Source organism: Eriocheir sinensis, chromosome 11 (assembly GCF_024679095.1).
Source record: "Eriocheir sinensis breed Jianghai 21 chromosome 11, ASM2467909v1, whole genome shotgun sequence".
Classification (NCBI taxonomy): Eukaryota; Metazoa; Arthropoda; class Malacostraca; order Decapoda; family Varunidae; genus Eriocheir; species Eriocheir sinensis.
The window spans coordinates 23,353,585-23,368,876 of NC_066519.1; the positions used below are offsets into that span (position 1 = coordinate 23,353,585).

Sequence of the window (15,292 nt, forward strand, 5' to 3'; positions counted from 1 at the left end):
GATAGTAAAACGGTTTGTGATAGACGTAAAGAGTCTTGTGAAAGGTGTGAAAAGTATTGTAATAGAGAAAAAGTTGTAAAAAGTACACACGTAAATAAGAAAGAATCCCATGAAGTGTTATATCAAAAGGGTAAGGAAAGGGGAAGAGTTGCAAATGGTGTTACTCATCAATAGTTATGTGAAGAACTGGACTGATAAAAAAGTGGAAGATATGAAAGGAGAAAAAGTGGAAGAAATGGCGAGAAAAAATAGATGAGATGGAAGAAGAAAAAAGTGGAGGAGATGAAAGAAGACAAAGTGGATGATATGGAAGAAGGCACAGCAGAGGAGATGAAAGAAGACAAAGTGGATGAGATGGAAGAAGACAAAGTGGAGGAGATGGAAGAACACAAAGCGGAGAAGATAGAAGAAAAAAGTGGAAGAGATCAAAGAAGAAAAATTGAATGAGACGGAAGAAGAAAAAGTAGATAAAATAAAAGACGAAAAAGTGGAAGAGATTGAAGTAGAAAAATGTGCCAAAACACTGAAAATAGAGAATGGGAAGGGAGAAGGACAGGGAGTGAAATTATTATATAACAGCACGGACAGGAAGGAGAGAGAAGAGGGTGGTATGAGAAGGGGAGAGGTGACAACAACAGGAAGAGATAAAAGGGCAGGGAGAAAGATGATAACTGTAGGAGTGGCGAGTGTTGTGTTGAGTTAGGGGCTGTTAGCAGGGACCAGGGAAGGGCAGGAGCCATAACACGGACAAGAGGAAGGGGGGTTGAAAATATAGGAGATGAGTGAGTGAGTAGAGTGTTGATGAATGGAATGGAGGTATGGAGGGGATGTATAGGAAAGAAACGTGAATAAGAGAAGAGATGAGTGATAAATATATAGTCAGAGAAAGATAAATAAGCTAAGAAAAGGATATGAGGTTAGGAAGAGAAGGCAAAGCAGGGAAGATAATAGAGTAGAGGAAGATAATAGATAGTGAGGAGAGGAAGAAGAGGATGCTGGGAAAAGGACTTAGAACCCATGATAATAAAAGGAAAAGAAGAAACTGATAAATAAACAGTAAAAGAGGAAAATATAAGCTAAGGAAGGAGGTAAGGGTAGGAAGAGAGGAGGCAGAGCAAGGAAGAGAAGAGATAATGAAGAGAGGAAGAAGAGGAAGTGGGAAAATAACTTACAGAACCCATGATGAAAAATATAAAAAAGAAGGAAGTGATTAATAGATAGTAAAAGAGGGGGAAGATAAATGAACTAAAGGAGGGAAAAGAAGGAAGTAGAGCAAGGAGGAGAATAGAAGTACTAGTGTGGAGAGAAAAAAAAAGAAGGAAAAGGAAAAATAGGAAAAGGAAGTAAAAAATAAACGGTAGGCTAAAGGAGGGAAAAATAAATAAGCCAAATGTGCCAAGGGAAGGAGGTCCAACAGGAAGAGGAGGCAGAAGGGCAAGGAAGAGAACAGAGGTAGCGGAGAAAAGGGTAATGACAATAACGAAAAGAAGGAAGTGAAAAATAAAAATAAAAGAGGGAAAATAAATGAGCTAAGAGAAGGAGGTGGAGTAGAAAGAGGAGGCAGTGGAGCAAAGAAGAGAACAGATGTAGTGGAGAAAAGGGAAATGAATAACAATAAGGAAAAGAAGGAAGGGATAAATAAACAACAAAAGAGGGAGAAATAAATAAACTAAGGAAAGGGAGTTGGAAAGGAAGAAGAAGCAGTAGTGGAAGGAAGGGAAGAGAGAGAGAGAGAGAGAGAGAGAGAGAGAGAGAGAGAGAGAGAGAGAGAGAGAGAGAGAGAGAGAGAGAGAGAGAGAGAGAGAGAGAGAGAGAGAGAGAGAGATATGAGAAAGGGAAAAAAAGGAAGAAAAAGATAAAAAATAGTAGTAAACGAGGAAAGACACACAAACTAAAGGAAGGAGGTTGTGTAAGAAGAAGAGGCAGTAGAGCAAGGAGGAGAATAGAGGTGGTGGGAAAGGTAGAGGATGCTGGGATGCAGACTTTGGCGAAAAAAGTTTACAGGGATGAGTGTGAATCCAGCGTGAAGACGTGAGGGTATACAAGACAGATGGTAGGCGACGGTGTGGAGTTATATGAGCAGGGGTGGGCGGGGAAGGGAAGGGAGGGGGAAGGAAGATAAGGGAAAAGAAGGAGAGACGAAGGGAAGGTAAAGAAAGAGAAGATAGGAATAAGGAGACAAGGGAAGGGAAGGGAAGAGGAATAAGGAGACAGAAGGGAAGGGGGAAGAGAAGGGAAGGGAAGAGAAGGGAAGGGAGAGAATGGGAAGGTAAGAAAAATATAAGATAAAGAAAGAGAAGGTAGAAACAAGGAGACAAGGGAAGGGAAAGGAAGGGAAGGGGAGACAGAAGGGAAGGGGGAAGGGAAGGGAAGGGAGGGTAAGAAAAAAGATGGTAAAGTAAAGAGAAGGTAGGAATCTCGGAAGACAGAAGGAAGGGGAATGGGAAGGGAGGGGGAGGGAAAAAAAAGGGAGAAGTAGAAACGAGAGGGAAGAGGAAAGGCAAGAGATGGAGAGGGAAGGGAAGGGAAGGGAAAAATAAATAAGAAAGTTACAGAAAGAGGTGTGGGGACGGAAGAGAAACAGAAAAAGAAGTAAAAAGACAATGGGAAGGTAAAAAAAAGAGAAGGTATGGGAAGAGATGAAGAGGAAAACGATGTAGGAAAAACGAAGGAAAGCTTAGGAAAAGGAGAAGAAAGGGATTATAGGAGACAGGAGGGAGGAAAAAGACGAGGAGGGGAAGGTAGTTAAAAGTTATATATGGCGGGGGGAGGGCGTAATGAAAGGGAGGGGAGAGGAAGAGATGGGAAGGGGAGAAAAGGGAAAAGAAGTAGGGAAGATGAAGGGAGGGTTAGCAAAGGGAGAAGGAAGGAATCAAAGGAGGGAAAGGAAAGGGAATGGGAAGGGACGAAGAGAGAAGGAAGGGGAAAAATAAGTAAAACGATGATGGAAAGGTAAAGAAAAATAAAATAAATGGAAAGAAAAGGAAAAGAAGAAAAGGAAAAGGATCACGAAAGACAAGAGGGGGAAGGAGACAGAAGGGAAGGGGTAAGGGATGGGAAAAGAAGGGAAGAGGTAAGGGAAGGGAAGGGAGAGGATGGGAAGGTAAGAAAAGAAAGGGGAGGGAAGGTAGGAAAAGGTTATATACAGCAGGACAAATAACGATGGGGAAAAGAAGTATAGAAGGGAACATAATTACTGACAAAAAAAAATGGAAGAAGGGCAGAAGAGGGGCAGAATAAGGGAATACAGGACTGAATGATGTAAAGAGAAATACGAAAGGGGTGAGTGAGGAAAGCCCAACGAAAACGAGGATATACGAGAAGGGTTAAGATTGATCACAGGTTTCCAGGGATAACTACAGCATATCATCCCATTCTCTCCCTTCATATCTCCAGGGATAACTACAGCATATCATCCCATTCTCTCCCTTCATATCTCCCCTTCCACCTCCCACAAATAGCTCCCATTTTCCCTGAAGCATCCAATCTCTCCCACACGGCGCCTGGTTCTTTTAATAACGGAGGAGCGGGAGGGAAGAGGGAATATTTATACACGCTCTGAGATGGCCAAGATTCACAAGTCCAGACCACCATTTTTCCTACGGGTATTGTCAGACGCTGCCGCCTTTCACCTCAACCATTTCCAGAGGTCGAAAAGGAGAGCAGTTGGGTTCTATTGAGTGTTGCTTTTAGGTTCATGGTGCAGAAGAAGGGTCAAGCTATATATAACAGAAGGGTCATATAACTGCTACCCCTGGAAATGCCCGAAACTCTCACGAAAGATTAGTCATATATGTGTGGTTTGGTGTCGATATGTTCAAGAATACAACCTGAAGTATTTTTGTCTGGAACCATAAAAGTAGACGAGGAAATATATATGGAGATTTGAATAAGACTGATGAGGAAAATATTATGTACAGAAGACGCAAATAAAAGAGGAAGAAGGAAGGAAAAGGAAGAAAAAAGACAAATGGAAAGATGGAAGAGGAAAAGGAGGACGAGGACGAAGAAAAAATGGAAAGGAAGAAAAGACACAAATGAAAAGGAGGAGGAGAAAGAGGAGGAGGAGGAGGGCAAAGACAAAAGGAGAAAAGAAGACCGAGAAGGGAAAAATATATAAAAAATAAGCCATATAAGAAAATAATGAAGAAAAGGAGAAAAAATAAACAAGACAAGACATAAGAACATGAGGAGTCCGCAGGAGGGTGGTAGGCCTATACATGGCAAGTTCCAGTAAACCTAAGCCTACCTAACCTCACTATCCATGAAGTTATCTAATCTTTTCTTGAATGTACCTATCGTATTAGCACTCACAATATGACTGCTAAGCCTGTTCCACTAATCCACCACTATTGGTATATTGATTATCTTGCCAATGCCTTTGTAAACGAAGGAGGAGGAGGAGGGTGAAGGAGGAGGAGGAAGAAAAAGAAAAAGAAGAGACAGAAGAAGAAGAAGAAAAAGAAGAAGAAAACGAAAAAGAGAGAAAAGGAATGGAAAGAATGAATAGAAACAAGATGATAAAGAACGAAAAGAAGATGAAGAAAGAAAAGGAGAAGAAAGAAGAAAAGGAGAAAAGACGAAAAAAGAAACTGGAAAACAAGAAAACAAACCTTCCCTCCAATCACCACCACGAAAGAAGGGCAGAAAGAAAAACAGGAAAACAAGAAAAACAAAGAAAAACAAACCTTCCCTCTAATCACCACCACGAAAGAAGGGCAGAAAGAAAAACAGGAAAACAAGAAAAACAAAGAAAAACAAACCTTCCCTTCAAACACCACCACGAAAGAAGGGCAGAAAGAAAGATGAAGATAAAACAACGTGAAGAAAGAAAGAGGAAAAACAGGATAAAAAGAAAAACAAGAAAAAACAAAGAAAAGCGACAAACTTCCCTTCAATCACCACCACGAAAGAAGGGCAGAAAGAAAACAAATGATGAAAGAGAAAAACAGGATAAAAAGAAGAAAAAAACAGGAAACTGGAAAACAAGAAAAAAGAAAAGAAAAACGAAAAACTCTCCTTCAATCACCACCAACACCAACAATAACAACCACTACACGAATACACAATTTTCTTTTCTTTTTTCTTTTTTGTCTTACTTTATTTTTACTCTTCCGTTCTCGTCCCTTCCTCGTCTTACAACAAAACAAAAATCAGTAAAAGAAGACAAACCAAAGAAAAGCGAGAAATCTTCATTCATTCACCACAACCGTCAACAACTACACGAGTCCACAACCTTTTCATCACATTTTATTTTCTCTTACTTTTTTTTTTATACCGTTCTCGTCCCTCCATCGTGTTCCCACCCGAGGAAAAGAAAAAGGAAAGGAAAGAAAGAAAAGAATGATGAAGAACGAAAAGTAGATGAAGACAAGAAAGAATAAGGGCAGGAAAGGGATAAAAAAGAGGAAAAGAAGAAAACAACAAAGAAAAACGAGAAACTTGGAAAAAAAGTCGATAATATGAAGTAAGGAAAAGTACAGTGAACGAAAAAAAGGGAAGAAAACATAAACAAGAAAACAAGAAATAAACAAGAAAACAAACAGGGAAACATGAAATAAACAAGAAAACAAACAGGAAAACAAGAAATAAACAAGAAAACAAACAGGAAAACAAGAAATAAACAAGAAAACAAACAGGAAAACAAGAAATAAACAAAGAAAAACGACAACTTTCCTTCCTTCAGTCACTACCGACAACAACCACTAGACGAACACACAACCTCACTTAATCCCTTACTTTTTTTCTCACCTTTATAAGTTCTCATCCCTTTCCTTCGTCTCCCTACCTGAGGACATGACATCACGGTGAGGGCAATTACCTTCAGCGCCCCTACCGGATAAGATTACCCCTGCAGCCTTAATTAATCAGCCCAATTTTTGTGTCCTCACGGTGACGACGAGGGCGAAAAAGTTGGAGTAATTAGAGAGCGAAATAATTATTCTCCTCCCCCCAAATTTCAAGCTGTGATTAGATCCATTCCCGTCCCCGCTGATACGTTCGTTCTTGTCTCTTAGTGGTTATGGTTGTTGTTGTTGTTATTATTATTATTATTATTATTATTATTATTAGTAGTAGTAGTAGTAGTAGTAGTAGTAGTAGTTGAAATGAAGATAGGAAGAGAAATGAAAGCGAGGAAAGGTCAAAGGAAAAGAATGGAATAGGAAAAGGCAGAAGGAGGGAGAAGGAAGGAAGGAAAGAAGGAGAAAAGAAGGAAGAAATAACAGAAAGGAAGCAAGGAAGGAAAGAAAGAAAGGAAGGAAGGAAGGAAAAGGAAGTAAGGTAAAGGAAGGAAGGAAAGAAGGAAAAATGAAAGAAAAGAAAAGAAGCAAGAAATGAAATGGTTGTCCGGAGGCAGATGACGAAAGAAAGTTTCAAGAAGAAGGAAGTGGAAGTGGAGGAGGAGGAGGAGGAGGAGGAGGGATGTAAATGGCTTCATCTCGCTTCCCTGAACTGTAAAACCCGCCGAGAGAGAGAGAGAGAGAGAGAGAGAGAGAGAGAGAGAGAGAGAGAGAGAGAGAGAGAGAGAGAGAGAGAGAGAGAGAGAGAGAGAGAGAGAGAGAGAGAGAGAGAGAGAGAGAGAGGTGTGTTTATGGGGAGGGTCCTTTTGAAAAATTCTCTCTCTCTCTCTCTCTCTCCGCAGGACACACACTGCAAGTATAAAAGGAAAGAAAAGAACCAAGAGAGCAGGATAAATAAATAATAAAGAAGAAAAGAAGGAGAAAGGAGACGAGAAAAAGGAGGCGAAAAAAGGAACAAAGAGAGAGAGAGAGAGAGAGAGAGAGAGAGAGAGAGAGAGAGAGAGAGAGAGAGAGAGAGAGAGAGAGAGAGAGAGAGAGAGAGAGAGAGAGGAAAGGAAGGTTGAGGGAGGATAAAAGTAACGAAATGATGTAGTATATAGTAGTAGTAGTAGTAGTAACGTAAAAAATAACATTCCTTTTCATACATTTATTTATATTTCTTCTTTCATGACTTTTCAATCTCTCCCTAACGCCTGCAGGTCACACACACACACACACACACACACACACACACACACACACACACACACACACCACAGGGCATCCTTCCCTCCCTCTCTCCCTTCCTTCCCTCCCTCCCTCCTTCCCTTCCTTCCCTCCCATCAATATCCCTTTACTCTGTTACCGTTTCATCTCACTTTCCTTTTCATTCCTTCTCTCTCTCTCTCTCTCTCTCTCTCTCTCTCTCTCTCTCTCTCTCTTCCCGCGGTGTTCCCTTGCAAATTTCTTGGAATATGTCTTAATGGGCTGGTTAGTCTCTCGAGGGAAGTAAGAAGAGATGAAGAGGAGGAGGAGGAAGAAAAAGAGGAGGAGGAGGAGGAGGAGGAGGAGGAAGTTGGGGCAAGATGGAGCCGGAAAGAAGTTGCAGGCTCATCCCCCTCTCCACCCCCCTTCTCTCTCTCTCATAATTCTACCTGCAAGGTTGCTGAGGTTTTATAAGACCTCAGTGCTTACGAGGCATCGAGAGAGAGAGAGAGAGAGAGAGAGAGAGAGAGAGAGAGAGAGAGAGAGAGAGAGAGAGAGAGAGAGAGAGAGAGAAAGGAGACAAAATGAAGAGAGAACGTTGTGTGAAAGAGGGAGGTAGGGAGAGAGAGGGGGAGGGAGAGAGGGAAGGAGAGGAATCCAGGTAGTCAATAGGATAAAGGACAAGAGAGAGAGAGAGAGAGAGAGAGAGAGAGAGAGAGAGAGAGAGAGAGAGAGAGAGAGAGAGAGAGAGCATAACATTAAACAATCTCAAAGAAGAAAGGGAGAAAGGAAACAAAAAGATGTAGTACAGGAGAGAGAGAGAGAGAGAGAGAGAGAGAGAGAGAGAGAGAGAGAGAGAGAGAGAGAGAGAGAGAGAGAGAGAGAGAGAGAGAGAGAGAGAGAGAGAGAGAGAGAGGAAAAAAGAGAACCGGTGAGATTAAAGGGAGGGGAATGAAGGGGCGTGAGAGAAATACGAGGGTGTTGGAGGAGGAGGAGGAGGAGGAGGAGGAGGAGGAGGAGGGAAAATCAGCGAGCGAGCGAGCGAGAGAGAGAGAGAGAGAGAGAGAGAGAGAGAGAGAGAGAGAGAGAGAGAGAGAGAGAAGCAAAATAAAAACTTTGAGTGAACAAGAAGAACGTCAAACCCACACTGAGACAGAAGAGAGATAGATGGGGGCAACAAAAGGAACACGATAAGGAAAAAGGGAGGAAAAACGAGACGAGAGAGAACTGCTTTGAAAATGACAGAGAAGAAAGACGAAATTGACACTGTGAAAATAATACTAAGAAATACACTAGAAGAGGGAAAGGAAAAATCAACGGAACTGCTTTGAAATTGACGATAGAGATGAAAGGCGAAACTAACACTGTGAAAATAATACTAAGAAATACACTAGAAGAGGGGAAGGAAAACACCGAGACGAGAGAACTGCTTTGAAAATGACAGAGAAGAAAGACGAAATTGACACTGTGAAAATAATACTAAGAAATACACTAGAAGAGGGAAAGGAAAAATCAACGGAACTGCTTTGAAATTGACGATAGAGAGGAAAGACGAAACTAACAGTGTGAAAATAATACTAAGAAATACACTAGAAGAGGGGAAGGAAAAATCGACGGAACTGCTTTGAAATTGACGATAAAGAAATAAAAGAAACTAACAGTGTGAAAATGATACAAAGAAATACACAAAAGGAAAGAAGGAAAGAAAAAAGCAACTACAGAACTGCCTTGAAATTGAAGATAAAGAAATAAAAGAAACGAACAGTGTGAAAATGATACAAAGAAATACACAAAAGGAAAGAAGGAAAGAAAAAAGCAACTACAGAACTGCCTTGAAATTGGAGATAAAGAAATAAAAGAAACTAACAATGTGAAAATGAAATACACGAAAAAGGGAAAGAAACTACAATGTGAAAATGATACAAAGAAATACACCAATAGAAAGAAGGAAAAAAAACAGCAACTACAAAACTGCTTTGAAATTGAAGATAAAGAAATAAAAGGAACTAACAATGTGAAAATGAAACAATTATACACAAAAAGAAATAAAAAAATATCAACAGCACTGGTTTAGAATTGAAGAAAAGATACAATGAGAGATCAAAACAAAAATACACGAGAAGAAAGAAGGAAAGAAAAAAAAATCACCATGACTGAAAAAAAGATAAAAGATGAAGAAAATATGAAGACAAAGAAAAATAATGAAAGAAATTAACAACGTAAAAAACAAAACAAAACCTTTCCTACAAGAACAAATGAAGAAAAAAATCAACAGGAATGAAAAATAAAATAAATAAAAATAAGAACAAAATATCACCATTACCACCTTCACCATCATTACAATCTGTCATCATTACCATCACCACTACTAATACTACCCATCACCTCCACCATCACAATTACCACACACCATCACCACCACGACAATCACCACCATCACCATCATCACTTTTTTCTTAACTTAGCGGTATAAGAAACAACCATAGTAGGCCAACTCCCTTCAACCCCTACCCTTCCTTCCCACAAAACAACTGGCCTCCAAGGTAACAAAAACAATGGACACTTAAGGGGCCCATATTTTGAAACATTACAGAGCTTTTCATAGTAGAGGTTGTGAGCATTTCCATGGGTAGTTTTTTGAGTCAAGTGATAGTTTGACAAGGCTTCTGTATCATGAACGTGTAGAAAACTCGTCTCCTTTGTAGCCTTTGAAAGTGTGAGGTTTCGTAATGGATGTTGTATTAGTATTTGAATGTGTAGTTTTATGAGACTGTATGTAGTGATAAGATTGACAAGGCTTCTGCACCATGAATGTAAAGAGAAGAAAAAACTCTCCTATGTAGCTTTTGGAAATGTTTCTTGTGATAGGCATTCGTGGATGAGGTTGTGTTAGTATTTCCATGTGTAGTTTTATGAGTCAATATGTAGTGATAAGATTGACAAGGCTTTTGCACCATGAATGTGAAGAAAAGAAAAACTCAAGAGAAGTCGTTGTGAGAGCCAAAAGCGGCTGAGAATACACATCTAATAAGGCTTTCGTACAGGTTGTGGGCATTTCCATGGGTAGTTTCATGAGCCAAGTGAAGGTATGACAAGGCTTTTGCGCCATGAACGTGAAGGGGAAAAAATCATGAGAACTCGACTGATCTCCTTTGTGATCTTAGGAAATAGTTGCGAGCCGAAAGTCTGGGAACACGGGGCTCGATTACGTATATCTCAGTGCATCACCACCACCATCATCATCACCATCACCACCATCATCATCACCATCACCACCATCATCATCATCTTACCATCTGCACGGCGTGGCTGTCGAAGGGGAGGGCGGGGGGGGCGTGGTCCGGGTAGTGGCCCAACACCCGCGCCAGGTAGCTCCTCTCCAGGGGCGGCACCACCACCTCCTCCCCTGGGGCAGAGAGAGAGAGAGAGAGAGAGAGAGAGAGAGAGAGAGAGAGAGAGAGAGAGAGAGAGAGAGAGAGAGAGAGAGAGAGAGAGAGAGAGAGAATAAAAAGAAAAAAAATCAAATGAAAGAACGAAAAAGAATGAATGAATGAATGAATGAAAAAGAAAAAGAAAGAAAAATAAATAAATAAGTAAATAAACAAACGAACAATGAAAGGAAAGGAACATAGAAAAAGAAGTAGGTGAAGGAAAGGAGGGATATAAAATGGCAGGAACAAAGGATAAAAGAAAGAAGGAAGAGAGAGGATATATGTGGAAAGATAAGGAGGAAGAGAGGAAAGATGGAAGAGGAGGGAGGAAAGATATGGGAAGATAAGAAGGAAGGAAAAATGGAAGAGCAGGATGGAAAGAACGAAGGAAGAAAAGGGAGAAAGGAGAGAAGGAAGAGTAGAAGGGAGGGAGGAAGGACAGAAGGAAGAAAGGAAGAGAATGAAGAAGAAAGAAAAAGAAGGAACCAGAAAGAAAAGAAGTAAGGAACGAAGGAAGAGAAGAAAATAATATGTTGTTAGATATTTATATTAATCATGAAGCAAGTGTTAAATATCACCTTGTAGAAACACAATAATCAGTATAAGTCACTTGATATCATGGTCATTATCAAAACGATAACATAATCATCATTATCATTTGAATTAACAGACATAATAAAAATCACCACCATAATACATTCATCATGATCACCACCAACACACACACACACACACACACACACACACACACACACGTTTAAAGATGACATGCCCGTATCAGAGGAGGAAGGAGGGTTAGGATTAGGATCAGGAGGAAGAGGAGGAGGAGGAGGAGGAGGAGGAGGTCAACGAATCAAAAGTCTGATCTAGGTCACGTTGAGTCAGTATCCTTTCCTCCTCCTCCTCCTCTTCCTCCTCCTCCTCTCTCCTTCCTTCCTTCCTTCTTTTCTCCTTTCCCTTTCATCTCACTTTCATGGGCGTGTGCGTGTGTCTGTGTCTGTGTAGGTGTGTGTGTGTGTGTGTGTGTGTGTGTGTGTGTGTGTGTGTGTGTGTGTGTGTGTGTGTGTAATAATAATAATAATAATAAATGGTTTGTGTGTGTGTGTGTGTGTGTGTGTGTGTGTGTGTGTGTGTGTGTGTGAAGGATGAGGGTTTTTATATGAAACCTTGAGTGGAGGGAAGGAGGTGAAGGGAAGGGAGGGAGAGAAGGGAGGTAAGGGGAAGGGAGGGGAAACGTGTAATGGTATTGCTACGCGGTAATGAATTTAAGTGGGGGAGGGAGGGAATATTTGCCTTCTCCTCCCTTCTCCCCCTCCCTCTCCTTCCCTCCTCTTACTCCGGATGTCTCTCCCCTCCCTAATTTCTCTCCCCCTTCCCTTTTTTTCTCTCCTCTCCTCACCTTCGTAATGTCTTTCTTCTCTTCTTACTTTTATTCTTGTTATTATTGTTATTGTTATATTTTCCCTTTCCTCCCTCCTCCTTCTCCCCCTTATTCTGGATGTCTCTCCCCTCCCTAATTTCTCTCCTTTTCTCTTTTTTTCTCTCCTCTCCTCACCTTCGTAATGTCTTTCTTCTCTTCTTACTTTTATTCTTGTTATTGTTATATTTTCCCTTTCCTCCCTCCTCCTTCTCCCCCTTACTCTGGATGTCTCTCCCCTCCCTAATTTCTCTCCTTTTCTCTTTTTTTCTCTCCTCTCCTCACCTTCGTAATGTCTCTCTTCTCTTTCTTCTCTTCTTACTTTTATTCTTGTTATTATTGTTATTGTTATATTTTCCCTTTCCTCCCTCCTCCTTCTCCCCCTTATTCTGGATGTCTCTCCCCTCCCTAATTTCTCTTTTTTTCTCTCCTCTCCTCACCTTCGTAATGTCTCTCTTCCCTTTCTTCTCTTCTTACTTTTATTCTTGTTTTTATTATTATTATTATTGCTATTTTTTCGCTTTCCTCCCTCCCCCTTCTCCCCCTTACTCTGGATGTCTCTCTCCTCTCCCTATTTCTCTCCCCCCTTCTCTTTTTTCTCTCCTCTTCTCACCTTCGCATCATCTTTTCTCTTTCTTCTCTTCTTATTTTCATTATTTTTACTATTTATTTTTATCTCCCTTCCCCTCCCCTCCCTAATTTATCTCTCCCCTTCTCTTTTTTTTCTCTCCTCTCCCCACCTTCGTATCATCTTTTCCTTCTCTTTTTATTTATTTTTATTATTATTACCATTTATTTTTCTTTCCCTCCCTCCTTCCCTAATTTCTCTCCCCCCTTCTCTTTTTTTTATCTCCACTCCACCTTCGTAACGTCATTTCTCCTCCTTCTATTCTTATTCTTGTTTTTCTTGTTATTACTCTGTGTTTCCTTTTCTCCCTCCCCTCTGTTCTCCCTTACCAATTTTCTCTCCTCCATTCCTCTCTTTTCTTCTCCTCTACTAACTTCCTGTCTTTTTTATTCTCATTATTTTTATTATTATCACTATTATTATTATTTATTGTTTTATTTATTTCTACTATATAATCTTTTCCTATTGCTCCTTCTTTTCCTCCTTTCATTCCTAAGCTTCTCCTCCTCCACTTCTCATTATCATTCCTCCTCCCTCCTCCCTCCTCTCTCACTCTCTCTCTCTCTCTCTCTCTCTCTCTCTCTCTCTCTCTCTCTCTCTCTCTCTCTCTCTCTCTCTCTCTCTCTCTCTCTCTCTCTCTCTCTCTCTCTCTCTCTCTCCACCTAACGTCAGTGGATCAAGGCGAGAGTACAAGCTTCTGCCTCTCCTCCCTCCTCCTCCTCCTCTCTTCCTCCCCTCTCTGTCTATTCCCCTCTTCTATACTCCCCTTTTTTTTCTTCGTTTTCTTCTTCTTCAACATCTTCCTCCATCTCTCCTTCTTTCTTTACTTTAAACTGATACTTTTCCTCCCCTCTTCTCTTCCTCTCCATCGTTTTCCTCTATCTCTCCTCATCCTCCTTTTCTCTAAACTTCACTTATTTTCTTACTTTTCTCCTAATTCTGATACTTTCTCCTCCTTTCTCTTTCTCTCCATCGTTATCCTTCATCTCTCCCTGCTTCTAAATTCTTCTTCTTCATTGTAACACTTTTTCTCCCCTCTTTTCTTCCTCTTCTCCGGATGGAGGGAGAAGAGGGAACAAGATGATGAAAGAGGAGGAGAAAGGAGAGGAGAGAGGAGGAAGAAATATGAAGGAAAAGATAAATGGAGGAGATGATAGCACGGGATTGGAGATTAATGGAGGAGAGAGAGAGAGAGAGAGAGAGAGAGAGAGAGAGAGAGAGAGAGAGAGAGAGAGAGAGAGAGAGAGGGGGGGGGGGTACGTATTGAAGACGGAAGAAAAGGGTCAGTCAGTCAGTAAGTCAATCAGTCGGTCAGCGTCAGTCAATCAATCAGTCAATCAGTCAGTCAGCCAGTCAGTCAGCCAGTCAGTCAATCAATCAGTCAGTCAGTCAATCAGTAAGTAAGCCAGTCAACCAATCAGTCAAACAGTAAGTCAGTCAGTCAGTCAAACCGTTAATCAGTCACTCCGTTAGTCAGTCAGTCAGTCAATCAGTCACGGAAGAAATAACTTACATATGCAAGAGCTTATCACTCAAAGTCTCAATATTCTCTTACTAGTCCTGCGTGCCAGAAGGGCCTCAACAGCATCTTATGAGCAGGCAGACGGACGGATGAATGAGGGGCTTTAAATCATGAGTAGGCGATACTGGGCTGTCCTTTAATTAAATCACGAGACGGACTGGCTGTGTAAATGTTTGAATCGGCAATGAGGGAAGACGATAGCGATGATTATGAAGAGGAGGAGGAGGAGGAGGCGGAGGCGGGGAAGGAGGAGGAAGAGGAAGAGAAGGACGATGAGGTGCAGCAGGAGGAAGTAAAGGAGAAAGACGTTGAGGAAGAGAAAGGAGGAGGAGGAGGGGAAGAAGGAGGAGGAAGAGGAGAGAGGTGGAGGAGGAGGAAGAGAAGGAGGAAGTAAAGGAGAAAGACGATGAGGAAGAGAAAGGAGGAGGAGGAAGAGGAGAAAGGTGGAGGAGGAGGAAGAGAAGGAGGAAGTAAAGGAGAAAGACGATGAGGAAGAGAAAGGAGGAGGAGGAGGGGAAGAAGGAGGAGGGGAAGAAGGAGGAGGAAGAGGAGGAAGAGAAGGAGGAAATAAAGGAGAAAGACGATGAGTAAGAGAGGAGGAGGAGGAAGAGGAGAAAGGTGGAGGAGGAGGAAGAGAAGGAGGAAGTAAAGGAGAAAGACGATGAGGAAGAGAAAGGAGGAGGAGGAGGGGAAGACGGAGAAGGAAGAGGAGAAAGGTGGAGGAGGAGGAAGAGAAGGAGGAAGTAAAGGAGAAAGACGATGAGGAAGAGAGGAGGAGGAGAAAAGGACGATGATGAGAGGAAGGAGTAGGAGGAGGAAGAGAAGGAAACGTGGAAACATGGAAGAGCAGGTTTGTAACGAGACTCCTCTTTAACATTTTTTACTCCTTTCTCTTTCCATATATTTCTTTTACAGTCTACATCCTCCTCCTCCTCTTCAGACTTTCTTCACTCCTTCCTCCAGCATAAGCCCCCCTCTCTCTCTCTCTCTCTCTCTCTCTCTCTCTCTCTCTCTCTCTCTCTCTCTCTCTCTCTCTCTCTCATCAGCACGCGACACGGAGAAACGAACACGCACACACACACACACGTACACATATCCGCCCCCCTGATTCACACGCAATTCACACACACACACACACACACACACACACATATCCGCTCCCCTGATTAACACGCAATTCACACACACACACACACACACACATTTTTACCGTACGTATGTGAAGTCGCTCATCTTACCTGGAAAAGAAGAAAAGGTAACATTTATAATAACAATAATAATAATAATAATAATAATAATAATAATAAT

The 15,292-nt window shown here is 41.3% G+C and overlaps 1 protein-coding gene across 5 annotated transcripts in view; it reads right to left on the minus strand.

The window, feature by feature from the left end:
• The window catches only part of LOC126997065 (DENN domain-containing protein 5A-like), a 62,323-nt gene that overhangs the window by 24,551 nt on the left and 22,480 nt on the right, over positions 1 to 15,292 (minus strand). For all 5 annotated transcript variants that reach the window (XM_050858108.1, XM_050858105.1, XM_050858109.1 and 2 more), the window contains exon 2: positions 10,280 to 10,392. In XM_050858108.1, the coding sequence (XP_050714065.1) occupies positions 10,280 to 10,392 (113 nt within the window). The remainder of the gene's footprint in view (positions 1 to 10,279; positions 10,393 to 15,292) is intronic.